The sequence below is a fragment of the Silene latifolia genome, chromosome 6 (assembly GCF_048544455.1).
Source record: "Silene latifolia isolate original U9 population chromosome 6, ASM4854445v1, whole genome shotgun sequence".
Classification (NCBI taxonomy): Eukaryota; Viridiplantae; Streptophyta; class Magnoliopsida; order Caryophyllales; family Caryophyllaceae; genus Silene; species Silene latifolia.
The window spans coordinates 134642111-134656092 of NC_133531.1; the positions used below are offsets into that span (position 1 = coordinate 134642111).

Consider the following 13982-nt stretch of genomic DNA (forward strand, 5'->3'; position numbering starts at 1 on the left):
AGGTGGAAACATCAAAGCTCACATCCACTTTTAAATCTCACAAGTGAATTGAGCTCTGGAATTAAAATAAGATCTTCTTTCAACAATCTTGCCTACCTCAACGAATATTGTGCTCATAATGCCTTTCTTTCTCAAATAGAACTGGAAAATGTAACAATTAATTTGACGGATACCGATTAGTTAATTTGTAACACTCACATACACCAAGATGCCTTACCATGACCACCTAATGCATGGAAGTGCTACCATCTCGGTTACCCGAGACAATGTATATCAAATTGACCATAAAAGAACATACTTTAGATAAATAAGTTTAAAGTGATTACATCAAAACCATTTTTAAGTGACAAGTAAACAATACGGAGTATGTTATAACTCTTATAAGCATGATTAATTTACCCATAAATGGAATAAATAAACAAATAACCAGCACGAAGGGAGTTGTATTTAGGGCTGGGCAACAACCAGTCCGGACCGGGAAAAAAGACATGTTCGGACCGTAATCTACCGGACCCAGACTGGAATTAAAAATTCCGGTCCGGTCCACCATTTTTTAACATTCCGATTTCCGGTCCGGTCTTGGATTGGAATTTTTCCGTCCGAACCGGAAAGACCGGAATTTTTATTTTTTTTCTTAAAATATTAATTAAAAATACAATGAAGGCCTACAGCCTTGTATATTATTAACATAAGAACCAGGTTTTGAGCATGAGTTTTGTCTTCTTCATCTACAAAAATTCCCAACCATGCTATAGCATTATCATTATCAGTTGGTTTTGATCTACAAGCTCCTAACCAATGTCTGCTCTACAATTAATTCATAGGCCTTCTTATAAAGTTTGTTACTCGCAAGTTCCAACCATAAACTTTGAATGAATAACTTGATAATGACCAGAACTACATAGAAGAACAAGTTATAGATCCAAATGGCACCGACCCAACCCCAGCTGATCCCTGAGATTCTGGGCCAGTAATTATCATCATTCGCATACACGGCAATCAGTGCTGCAATCTGGTTACGAAAATAGTATTAGTATACTATTGAATTATATGTGAAGATTTATATAATTCAAAACATATGTAGCAGTAAGAAGTGGAAGTGTGATTACCATTTGGGAAGTCAGGAGACAAAAAACATAGACTTTGTTTTGTTCGACTCTGGACCAACGCCGCGACTGTGTGAAAAGTACAATAAGCTGGCTACTATTGCTAAGTTGAAGAAACATTGCAGACCCAAGCTTCTGGTAATTACTCTTGAGGCTAGCCACTCCGAATACCATCTGCCACAAAATTTGCAACCAGTAAATGTTAAGCACTCCATCTTCAATACTTCGTCTATTTTTAGTCGTACCACTATTCTTTATCGGGTTGTCCATCCACTGGTGGAGCCAGGATTTGAACTTGGGGTGCGAAAAATTTTAGGGGGGGTGCGAACGACTAATTGTTGGAATATGCTCCAAAATTAGTGTTGGTTATTATTCCTAATAATTAGGATAATGTTGTTAGTGGTTTTGATTAGTGGCCTTAATGGTTAGTGGGTTATACGCATCTTGTTAGTAGTGAATTAGTTGATCTTTGTAAACCTAATATTGGCTAAGTTGTTACGTAATTAATTGAGCAAGTTTATCGATTAACTTATCTCTTTTCTCTCTAATTATATTCCCCCTTAAAAATTCTACACTAATTTCATAAGGCACCCTCGAAAAAATTTCGAAAAATTTAACTAAAAACTTCGAAAATTTCATGCACCAGGAGGGCGACCGCCCTAGCTCCACCACTGTCCATCTTTAAACTCTCTACTTTAAATACTTTCCTTATATGTTTGATATGTGTCCTCATTATGATTTCTAACAAAAAAATCGAAAAATTAAATTAAATTTCGAAAATCTCATCTGCCAGGATGGGCGAGCGCCCCCAAAACATGGCGATGATCTATGAAAGCAGATCTTTGAATATACCTTGAAGATATCGGTACTGTTTGCTGCCAAAAAGAATAACACAGTTGTTGAAGCAAAGTAAACACCAAGAAATATGCCAGTTCTGAGCACCTCACCCAGCTTCCACCGATCTGGTGTGGAGGATGATTTGACGTCATATGATGCATAAGTGCCTCGATTAAGAGCTGCCAATTAACAACCATGGTCTGTTAGAGGGAGCTTTCCAGAAATGTCAACCGCGTATGAGATATTACAGATTTTGAAAGAAAGAAAAAAAAATTAGAAGAAAACCATATTGGGAAAGGAGGCGTCTTACTCACCATCATTTAAGATGACAAAGATGAGGAGTAACACCGGTGGAACATCAAATTTCCATATCAACGCAAACAGCAGGAAACTCAGCTGCATCGAGAAAAATAGAACGCAAGGGGATACAGAACAGAATGATAGAAAGTACTCGATAGAGCTAATAAGCAGATAGGAAAATGCCACTTACCAAGGTATGAATTGTACTCGCAATGGTGAAAGTCTGGAAGTGGAAAAATAAGGTTAACACAGTCCGAATGATGACATCAAGACCAGGTTCTAGACTAAAATGAATAGAAGGTAGCTTACAGCGAAAGCTTTTATTCGCTTTGAGATCTTTCGACAGGTTAACACAGTCCGAATGATAACATCAAGACCAGGTTCAGTGAGGACGATATCAGAAGCCCTGCGAACTGAATCACTTGCAGTTGCAAGAGCTATTCCAATATCAGCCTTTTTCATAGCAGCGACATCTATACCTGAGTGTCCGGTCATTCCACAAATATGTCCCCGAGATTGTAATTGTTTAATAATTTCGCACTTGATCTCTAAGCAAAAACAAATAACAAACCATTTGTACATTATTAGAGGTGTAGTAAAAGACATGAACAGCCTCGTGGTAGTAGTTAGCCTAACACTGAACATGTTTAGAATTCTATGCTCACCTGGAGTAACATTGGAAAATCCATCAGCATTTTCAATAAGATCCGTAATTGGTGAAGTATAAACTGATTTATCATCCTTAAGCTGCCCGAGTAAAGAAAACACAGGATACATATTCGTATTCATACCTAAGGAACGACCAATCTCCTTCGCGATCTCTAACTTATTATCTGAAAATAAAGGTACGATCTTTAGATAGATACTCACTACTCATAAACAGAGCTTGATTATGAGATATAATGAACTTTCAAGAAAGATAGCTAACCTGTAATTATTTTTACATTAATACCAACATCAGAAGCTCTTCTAATTGTTTCGGCACTGTCACACCTAGGAATATTGTAAAGTGGAACGAGGCCAATGATATTCCAACGGTTCTTATTATTATCTTTCAACTCTTGATCAGTAATTACCTGTGTGAGTATAAAACACATCAACCATACACTCAAATACTCCCTCTTTTTCACTATATTGTTCTTCTTTTGAATTTTCGGAATCACAGCGTCGTCTTGAAGACCACAAAAAGTCAATGACGAACATTATAGCGTTAGTTAAAAAGAGCAGTAATCAATAATAATGGAACACAGAACCTGATGTGCTACCGCCACTGATTGCCAGCCACGGTTTTTGAAGTAGTCGGCAACTCTAAAAAATCTTTGTTCTATGGCCTTTTTATTATGTGCCAGGTTTAAGATCTGTTCGAAATTGAAAACAATAAGGAGATCTGGTAATGAACTGAAATGTACGTTCTCTATCGCATTTAAATTGTCACCATTTGACTTTGATAGCCAGACGATGTTAACTTTGACCAATATTTTCTCGCAAAAGTTTTTAACCGAGTGTGTGTTTGAATGTTTACCTCTTGAGCAGCCCCTTTACACACTTGGTGGACTTTACCTTCATTATCAGTAAAGGTAATTGTCCTTAAATTACCTGTTGGATTAAGCGATTGGAAAGATACATCACTAATGCCAGACCACACCTAAACAAAAACCAAAACACAAAACACGATAGAGCATATGAAACATATTGACGGGAAAAAAACAACCGTGTATTTGCTTGACTAAACGGAATCAACCTCTTCTGGGTCATCTAATGTCCCAAGTATGGCAGCATCTATAGCATCATGGCTTTCAGTCTGACATGCTCGAGCTGCCATCAAAATTACAATACTCGCATCCATTCCTTCATCAAAAACCTGCAAAATAATTGCATTTTTACATGCATCTGCAGATCAAACCATTTAATGTGGAAAAACATAGGCTTTAATTTAAGTACCTCAATCATATCTCTTAAAACTGTAAGATCGTTCAGCAAAAAGTTTCCTGATGTAGCAATACAAAGTACATCCATCTCCGCCATCTCCTTAACCACGTACATTCTCTTTAGCATAGCTCCTTTGTTACCACGCACAAGGTGTCTAAAATGCGAACCTTTTGAAATTGCATTCAGGGTAGTCCACCGCAGGGTGATTGGAATTCCTCCAATTACAAGGACTAGTAAACTGTCAATACCAGAAACAAATGCTCGACGCTCAATTGCAAATATGACAATTTCTACCAATATTGCAACCGCCGTTAGGCATATACTGACACTCAAAATGGCAGTCAAGATCTGCAGTAGAAATGCGTGTGATTAACTTAACAAAGACCAAAAGCACAGAATAAATAAAACAATCTACAATTTTACTGAATGAACAAAAAACACTACACCGTTACTCAAATCTTCATATTTTGACATGGGCACCCCCAAACCTATTCAGGTAAAAGCATGAAACTTTTTTGGAAAGTAGTGAAACCCAACACACTAAGAAACACGCATCTGATGTATAAAAAGTCATAACCTTGTCGAAAACTTCATTATAAAACTCATAATTTTTAAATCAAAACTCGAAAACTTCATTATAAAACTCATAAATTAAACAACCAGACGTAAAGACGTACTAGAACTGGTTGTATAATCTATGAACTGTTTTATAGTTGGATATTAGAAACATAAGCTACGACTAATATATTGATTTTCCCGTCTTATTATAAAAAGTCATAACCTTGTCCAGACATTTATCTTTGTTGGAGGCTACTGAAACAATTGATTTGCGAAAAGAAATGCACGCCCCAGTTGCAATGACGACCGCTTTTGATTCTCCTTGTTCACAAATAGAGCCATAATAAACAGCATCTCCTTCTTGTTTTATCACTTCAACAGGTTCTCCTGTTAATGGGGACTGGCAGGCACATCGAAAAGGTTAGCCATATAACTAAATTGTCACAAAACCAATAATGCAATAATTTCAATCCACCTGATCAATATGTAAAGGATCTCCTTCTAGCAGTCGAGTATCAGCTGGCACTACATCCCACGCCTTGATCATAATCACATCACCAGGAACTAGAACTGAAGCTTGTTCCTTAGTCCACCTTCCATTTCGCAATACCTGACGGCGCCATGAACTTGTCAAAAATTACTTAATAGATATACATCGTGTTTGGCCTAACTTTACCAAAACTGTTTATGTTTTTAAAAATGAGTTTTTTAGTGTTTGGTTGTTATTTTACAAAACAGTTTCTCAAAATTAGCTTTTTTACTCAAACAAATGACAAATGAAAAATTATGTTCGGAAATACATTAAGATGGGTCTCTATTTGTAGAGAGCGAAAAAATATGAATGAAATCAGTATTTATTTGATTTGGTGTATCATACTCCGTAATTAATACCTTCACTTTCCTAGCAAGAGGTGACATGAGCCTGTGGATAGCTAAATCAACTCTACTTTCGATGCTGGCATAACAACATACCATCAACAAAACAGATATATAAATGACGCCCAAAACCCGTAAAGTTTCAGGATGCTTGTCATCCTGCACAAAATTATACATTCCATTTCAGTCGATACGTACGCTCTCCAGTTCACTATAAGTAAATGGGAAGGGTATAGTAGAATGGAAGGAGTAATTGAAAAGGGACGGAGTAAATTTGAAAGACGAATGCAGTACTAAAAGGTAACTCTGATGTTCACTCACATAGTCATTGAAAATAACAGCGATTGCAGCAAATATCCGCAGATTCAGTTGAATCCATAATCCTTCCAAGAAACTGTGGATCCCCTGAAACTGTAAACAAGAGTACAAGACTAGTTTTAGGTTTCTAAGACGATACTAAAACGTATCTCTTTTAAGGCTCAATATTTAATCGGGATAAAAAGACAAGGTCGTCAATTTGACAATGACATGACAGGAGGAGTTCCTCCTTGCCTACTTATTTATAAAGTACTTCGTAGTTCGTAGTGAACTCCCACCTTATTTTATCAATGTTCGACACTCACAGGTCCAGCAAATAATGAATGTGGGGAAAGAAATACTCCCTCCATCCGAGTGATTTGTTTACACTTCTTTTATTTCCCCCTCACAAAATAAAGAAAGTGTAAACATATTACTGAGACCGAGGGAGTAGTATTAATTCGTAACACCACCTTTGAAATTCTAGTCACTGTATTGGGGCCAAAACGGCGTAATCTTTGTTGAACAGCCTCAGAAGAGAGTCCCTCCCTGCTGCATCCCAGTGTTTGAAATACCTGCTCAATTGGTATATTATACTTTGACCAGGCAAAAAATTAACCACCGTGATTAAAAATTAATCGTAGACCCCTTTGACAAATATATATAAAACCGGCCCTATTTAAGAGTAACTCAACAAAAGAAGAAAGAATTACCTCATCAGTCCCCCATTGCCATTTAGCCATATATATGACATGCAACCTAACAGTCCTGCGTGAAAATTAACACAAATTAGAACTGAAGTCGGCAAAGTCCACAAAGCTGTTTTTAAGGGTGTTTAAGTGGTGCGATTGAATTGGGCCTCGAGATTTGCCCTCAGTTCCGATTATTTGTTTAACTTTGATTTTGGTACGACGACCAAGGAAAGAGGAGTGCACCAATTATTTGATAACAATTGGACCAAATTGAGTGTAGATGATCAAGTTAGTCATCAAAGGCAATCCTAAAATAGAATAGTAAACAATGGACCGAGACACCCAAAATGCAATAGGTGCACAATTGACCGGGACGGAGGGAGTACTAATTGCTACTCAAGTAAACAAATGATTACTAACTAGTATGGATCTCGCGCATATATGTGCGGTATTCATAGATCTTTTACTTACTTTATAATGTATTATTTAAGATTTAAAATTGACGTATTATTAATTTTTCATATTTTAATATGCGGATAAAAAATTGAAATGGAAAATTAATTAAAAGAATTAAGTAAATTCATGAAATGTATATTTTAATGAAATTTTTCATCACAAAACTAATGATTTCAATTTATAAATTATCTCAAATAATTTTAAAGTTTTTTTTGTCAAGAGATTAATCATATAAGTTCATAATTTTTTTTATACGAACTAAATACTCGTACTTGGTAAAAAAAATTATGCGAAACTAATAATATCAAATTTTTCGGTTTTTCATATAAGAATTTTAGATTTATACCAGTTTTGTTTTATTTTTAAATTAAAAGATTATAATTTAATTAAAAAAAATTATAATGATTAAAGATTATATCTTAACTAAAAGATAACAATTTAATAAAATAGAGTTTTGTTTCCTTATTTAGCCAACTTCTTTTTCACAAATAACATTATACCTTCAGTGGTAAAATAGCATCATACAACCAACTTATATCTTATCGAGCTTATGTGTAATTTTTTGGAGCTTTCTTAAAGTTAATTTTTTTATGTTTAAGTGGGTAATTCGGAAATTTTATGGTATAGCTCGACTTCTTTAAAACAAAACTCGAAAACTTTATTATATAGATCGGGTTCTAGAGTATACAACTTGGTATAACTGGTTGTAGGATGTATTAACTGCTTCTTTTTAAAGGGAAACTATTGAAATTTTTTATTCTCTTAGTAGTAAATAAAAGGGAATGCAAGTTGAAAAAATATTATCCCATTTTTAAATGTCATAAAATTATTTATTGTATGAAATAAATCAGTATAACCTGGTTAAAGATAGGATATAATGAAGCCCAAAGCCCAATATAGAGCAACTCATTTAGGCGGGAAAACTTAAGAATCTCTTATTCTTTTAGTTTAAGGGGGATTAGTAGGTTTAACATATTTTTTCGGTGTAAAGAGAGCCAAGGGTGAATATGATGAATATGATGCTTATAAGACAATAGGTTTAGAGGAATGTAAAATTGTGTATTCTGTCAAATGAATGTAACAATATATATAGTGAGCTAAGCCTATGTAAATAAGGGAAGGAACTTTATACAATCAACCTAAATGTAGTATACAATGCATAGTTACTGTTAATACAAATATATGACAATTATTGTGATTTTATTGAGAAGATTTTATTGTGTGGAAGATATGGGAATATTGACTGAAATATTGTTAATACGCCCCCTCAAGTTGGACGTTCTGGTGATAAGGCCAAGCTTGTTGCGGAGCTCATGAAATTGGTGTTTGTGCAGCGGCTTGGTTAGGATGTCTGCTAGCTGATCTTTGCTGGCGATGTGAGAGATACGTATTTGACCGAGTTGTAGTTATTGCTTAACGTAGTGAAAGGAGATGGCCATGTGCTTCATTCGCGAGTGAAAGACCGGATTCTTGGCATACAGTGTGGCTGAAATGTTGTCACAAAATATAGCAGGCGGTTTGCTGACATGGATGTTGAGTTCGGATAGGAGATTGCGAAGCCATAAGGTTTCTGTGGTGACGGATGCAATAGCTCGAAATTCAGCTTCTGTCGTAGATAGAGCAATTCCCTTTTGTTTCTTGGAGGACCAGGCAATGGGATTGCGTCCAAGATAGGTGATATAGCCGGTGGTGGACAGATAATTATCTTTGTCACCGCCAAAATCTGCATCACAGTATGCATGAAGGCAGAGAGGAGTGTCCTTCTAGAGTTGAATTCCGTGATTCGGGGTTCCTTGAAGATATCTTAGAAGGCGTTTGAGTGCCGTCCAATGAGTCGATGTGGGATGATGAAGGAATTGAGCCAATCGGTTGACTGAGAAAGCGATGTCTGGCCGGGTAAGTGATAGGTATTGAAGACTCCCAACGATTGCCCGATAGTTGGACTGCTCATGAATGGGATGTTGGTCTTCCCGAATTAATGGTGGCGACGTAGCCATAGGTGTTGTGTTTGGTTTGGCATCTGCCATTTTGTACTTGGTAAGGAGGTCTTGAATGTATTTGGATTGGCTTAGGTGAAGTCCTAGAGCATTCGGGGTTACCTCGATGCCTAGAAAGTAGGATAAGGGGCCAAGGTCCTTTAATGAAAATCTAGCAGAAAGTTTCGCGATAAAGGTTTGTAGGTGCGATGAGTTAGGTCCGGTAATGATAATGTCATCGACATAGATAAGCATGTAGATGGTGAGTGTAGGTTTTTGGAGAGTAAAAAGCGATGGGTCAGAGATGGATTGATTGAAACCAACAGTGATGAGGTAGGTTTTAAGCTCAGTGTACCAGGCTCGAGGAGCTTGTTTAAGTCCATAGATTGCCTTATTTAATTTGCAGACATAGTCGGGATTGGTTTGATTAATAAATCCGGGTGGTTGACTCATAAAAACATTGTCGGGAAGGTTGCCTTGCAAGAATGCGTTGTTGACATCGAGTTGCCGTAAAGACCAATTTTTAATTATAGCTAGTGAAAGTATTAGACGAACAGTGGTGGGTTTTATTACGGGACTGAAGGTTTCCGTGTAGTCAATACCAGGTCGTTGATGAAAGCCTTTTGCAACGAGGCGTGCCTTGTGTTGCTTTAAAGTTCCATCGGGATTGAATTTGTTTCGAAATACCCATTTACAACCAACAATGTTATGGGCTCTTGAGCGTGGGACTAAGGTTCATGTATGATTACGGGTTAGAGCATCATATTCATCCTGCATGGCTTTGCGCCAATGGGGAAGAACGAGCGCTTGTTTAATGGTGTTGGGGAGGTCGGTTGGAAGCGAGGTTTTAAGAGGGAGTTTAACATATTTTGGATTGGGCCGACGAATGTTATTATCTAGTCGGGTTGTTATGGTTTTGGTTGGTTGAGGAGGTTTGGGACGAGGTGTGCTAGGGGCAGGGGTAGTGGAGGATATCGTGTGGGTGATGGGAGGGGGTTCGATGGGGGTGTCAGCCGAGGAGGGAGTGGTGATAGTGGGTGATGTGGATGGCGTTGGGGTAGGATCGACATGGGGTTGGGTTGTGGGGATGGTACGGCGAGAGTAGACGTGAATGGGGGGTGGTCGAGGGTGAGGTGGCTGAGGTTGGGTGGAGGAAGGGACTTGTGGCGTGTAGGCAGCGGGAGGAAGAATGTGGAGGGAGAATGTGGTCCATTCGTCGGTTGTGGGAGATGGTAGGGTGGTGGTCGATGTAGTGGCGAAGGGATAGATATCATCATAAAATTTGACGTGACGAGAGGTGTATATGCGATGAGTCTTTGGATCAAGACAATGAAAGGCACTTTGCGTGGTTGAATAACCAACGAAAATACAAGGAATAGAGCGGTCTTCTAATTTGTGTTTGGTGTAGGGTCTTAGCCATGGGTAGCAGAGACAACCAAAGTTATGGAGGTTGGTGTAGTCGGGTTGCTTATTGTGGATCATAAAATATGGTGATTTACCGTTTAGTGATCGGGTGGGTAGTCGATTTATGAGGTAGGTAGCGGTGTTAAAGGCAAATGGCCAATACTTGGTAGGTAGGTGCGCATGTTTGAGAAGGGCGAGACCCGTTTCAACTATATGACGATGTCGTCTTTCGGCATACCCGTTATGTTCGGGGGTATGCGGAGGAGAGGTTGAGTGAGAAATGCCGTTATTTAAAAGCGTGGTATTTAATTTAACATATTCTCCTCCATTGTCGGAAAAGAAATGTTTGATCGGTTTATTGAAATATTTTTCTACAACGGCTTTAAATTGAATAAAAACTTGATTGGTTTCGGATTTTCGTTTTAGTGGATACATCCAAATATATTTACTAAAGTGATCGACGAAGATGACGTAATACTTATTATTATCAAATGAGGGTACGAGACTCGTTCAAAGGTCCGAGAATAATAGTTGGAGCGAGTTAGTGGTGCGAAAAGATGAGTGCGAGAATGGTAATTTCTTGCTTTTGGTAATATTGCAAGACTGACAGTGTTCGAAATCATGAATAAAAAAGTTCAAATCTTTATTAATTATTTTCATTACATCATAAGATGGATTCCCTAGTCTATGATGTAACGATAGCGGAGCGGGTCCTTTGGTTGTATTGTAGGCGTGCGGTTTTGGAGGACTCCACTCGTAAATTCCGTCTCTAACTCGGCCCTGGAGAAGTGTGGTTCCCGTTACCTTCGCCTTAACAAGGAAACAGTCATGTGAGAAAAGAACATAAGCTTTGTTGTCTCGACAAAGTTGCGATATCGATATAATGTTACGCGATATTTTAGGGACATGAAGAACATTTAACAAATTAATACCATGGAGTTTAACAGTACCTGTGTTAGCAATTGGGAGGCCGGAACCATCGCCTATAAGGAGCTCATCGAGACCGGAGTATGGTGAATGAAAAGCGAGTGTGTCAAGGTCGTGGGTCACGTGGTGACTAGCACCACTGTCTAGCAAGTAATTAGGGTTGGAAGCCGAGGGGCCTGCGGTCATAGCCACGGCGTGGGCTTGAGGTGGGGATTGGTGGTGGCGATTTGGTGGTGGGGCAGGGAAAGCGATGTTTGGGTATAGCTTACGGAAATAGGGGCAGTTGGCAATAACATGCCCGGTTTCACGGCACCATTGACACCGTCCTTTGAAAGGACGAGGGTTGGCTTGGTTGTAGGTTGCGGCAGTGGGGTTGGATTGATTGTTGTAGGTGATGGATGGTTTGTAGTGGTGACGAGATTTGTTGTAATTTTTGTACGCAGCATTGGCAGAGGGTTGGAAGTGGTTGGTGGGTGGGTTATGGTGAAGGATCAATTCCTGTTGGAGTAGTTTTTCGTGGAGCGCCTCGAAAGAGATTGGTGTATCGCGGGCTCGGACTTGGTCTATGACGGATTTATATAGTTCGTAATCGAGGCCATTAAGGACTCTCAAAATTACGTCTTCGGGATCAAGTATTTTACCCAAAAGGGCAAGTTGATCCACGCAAGCTTTTATCGAGTGAATGTACTCGGTAATGGTTTGATCCGTGGTTTTAGAAATCGAATCGAATTTGGTTTTAATTTGTTGTATGTGAATACGCGATGGATTAGCATAGGTTTGGGCAAGGATGTCCCAAGCTTCCTTCGCTGTTTTAGCCCGAACAATTAAGGTTTGAAGGGCAGCGGTTATGGTACCCATAAGGGCACCGAGTATGAGCCCGTCTTGTTTTAACCAAGACATATGGGCAGGGTTTGGTACCTCTTGTTTGGCGGCATCCAAGGTGGTGGCGGCAGGAATAGGTTGGCTGCCATCGATGAAGCCTAAAAGGTTAAGGCCAAACAAGATGTTGGTTAATTGGAACCTCCATGTCATGTAGTTTAGGGGATTCAATTTCACGACATGGTTGAGGTTGGGTGCCGTGAGTGGGTGAGCAGCGTCGTGGGGGTTGTTGATGGTGGAGTCTTGTTGGTTGTTAGTCATGGCGGAAGCGGGGTAAGCGTGGTGTTTGGAGCGTTTGAAGGTGTTGCGTTTTGGTCGAAGGAGGTTGGATCGATTTAGGCTCTGATACCATATAAGACAATAGGTTTAGAGGAATGTAAAATTGTGTATTCTGTCAAATGAATGTTACAATATATATAGTGAGCTAAGCCTATGTAAATAAGGGAAGGAACTTTATACAATCAACCTAAATGTAGTATACAATGCATAGTTACTGTTAATACAAATATATGACAATTATTGTGATTTTATTGAGAAGATTTTATTGTGTGGAAGATATGGGAATATTGACTGAAATATTGTTAATTATGCTAACGAGGTTTGAACTCGGGCTATGAATATCATACATTTTCTCTTGACTTTACTAGCTAAGCTAGTTGATACAACAGTTTGAAAATATATCGAAGAGACATATATTTTAATAACTTGATGAGTCATTTGATCATTCACATACAATTTAGTTTACTTGTCATTCAATAATTCGCTTCCTCCTTTTTCAATGTTCTTTGTGCCAAAACCAAAGAACAACAACGGACGGAGGGAGTATATACCAAAATACAAAGTTCGAGGAGATTTATACCAAAATAAAAGATGATCAGGAGAGACACGCCGTCACTTGCAAAGAGGAAGGACGAAGGTAAGAGCACCCACAATAGAGAGAATTAAGCCTCCTCTTAACCCTCTCTCTCCTCTAAGAGGACATCCTCTCTATTGTGGGAACTATGTTGGGTGTCCTCTTGTATAGAGGAAGATGGGTGCTTCCTCTACTTTTAGAGGAAAGGAGACATAGGCCCTTGTGCCCACAAACTAATGTTTATTTGCCATATGGATAATATTTTAATTTATAATTTTTATTTATTATGGAAAAAAAAATTACTCAATATACTTTTAATTGTTATTGTACATCATATTTGTTCGAACATATATGGACTATGTTTCAAGGATCGAACATAGACTAAAAATATGCATTACAATTTAATGTTAAGTTTCATGTATTTTGTTTTATGAATTTTATATCTTACTTTGTATTATGAATTTGATGTATTATGTTTTACGAATTTTATATGTTTTTTTTAATTTAGCAACACAAACTTTTTTTAAAATTAGTTTTATTAATTTGTAAATTATTAAAACAATATAAAGTAATCCATAATATTAAATATAAATAAAATAAATATAATAGTAAGAAAAGTAATATAAGAGAATCCTCTCTATTGTGGAGGAAAAAAGATGTAGTAAAAATGAAGAGGATGTAGATAGTTGGAAATGAGGTGGATGAAAGAGGGAATGAGGTGTCAAAAAAATAGAAAGAGAGAGAAAAAATAAGAGGATAAAATCATCCTCTCTATTGTGGGTGCTCTAAGCAGCGGAGAAACTAAGCGTCAAATAGAAATTAACTGCGGGTGGGTGTGTTGGTTGGTTTGATGAAAAATTAGAATGAGAATTATACTGTACAAAGGTTTCGA

The 13982-nt window shown here is 37.9% G+C and overlaps 1 protein-coding gene across 1 annotated transcript; it reads right to left on the reverse strand.

Moving 5' to 3' along the window:
* Window positions 1-664: 664 nt before the first annotated feature.
* On the reverse strand, window positions 665-13178 carry LOC141587340 (plasma membrane ATPase 1-like). The gene is made up of 19 exons (XM_074408800.1): window positions 13123-13178; window positions 6617-6671; window positions 6377-6478; window positions 5928-6017; window positions 5622-5765; window positions 5206-5340; window positions 4954-5130; window positions 4185-4520; window positions 3985-4104; window positions 3766-3888; window positions 3497-3601; window positions 3172-3319; window positions 2909-3076; window positions 2553-2791; window positions 2434-2466; window positions 2258-2339; window positions 1959-2122; window positions 1110-1280; window positions 665-1012 (listed from the first exon to the last, which is right to left on the reverse strand). The coding sequence occupies exons 2-19, from the start codon at window positions 6644-6646 to the stop codon at window positions 782-784; spliced, it is 2598 nt and encodes an 865-aa protein (XP_074264901.1). The 5' UTR covers window positions 6647-6671; window positions 13123-13178; the 3' UTR covers window positions 665-781.
* Window positions 13179-13982: the final 804 nt, after the last annotated feature.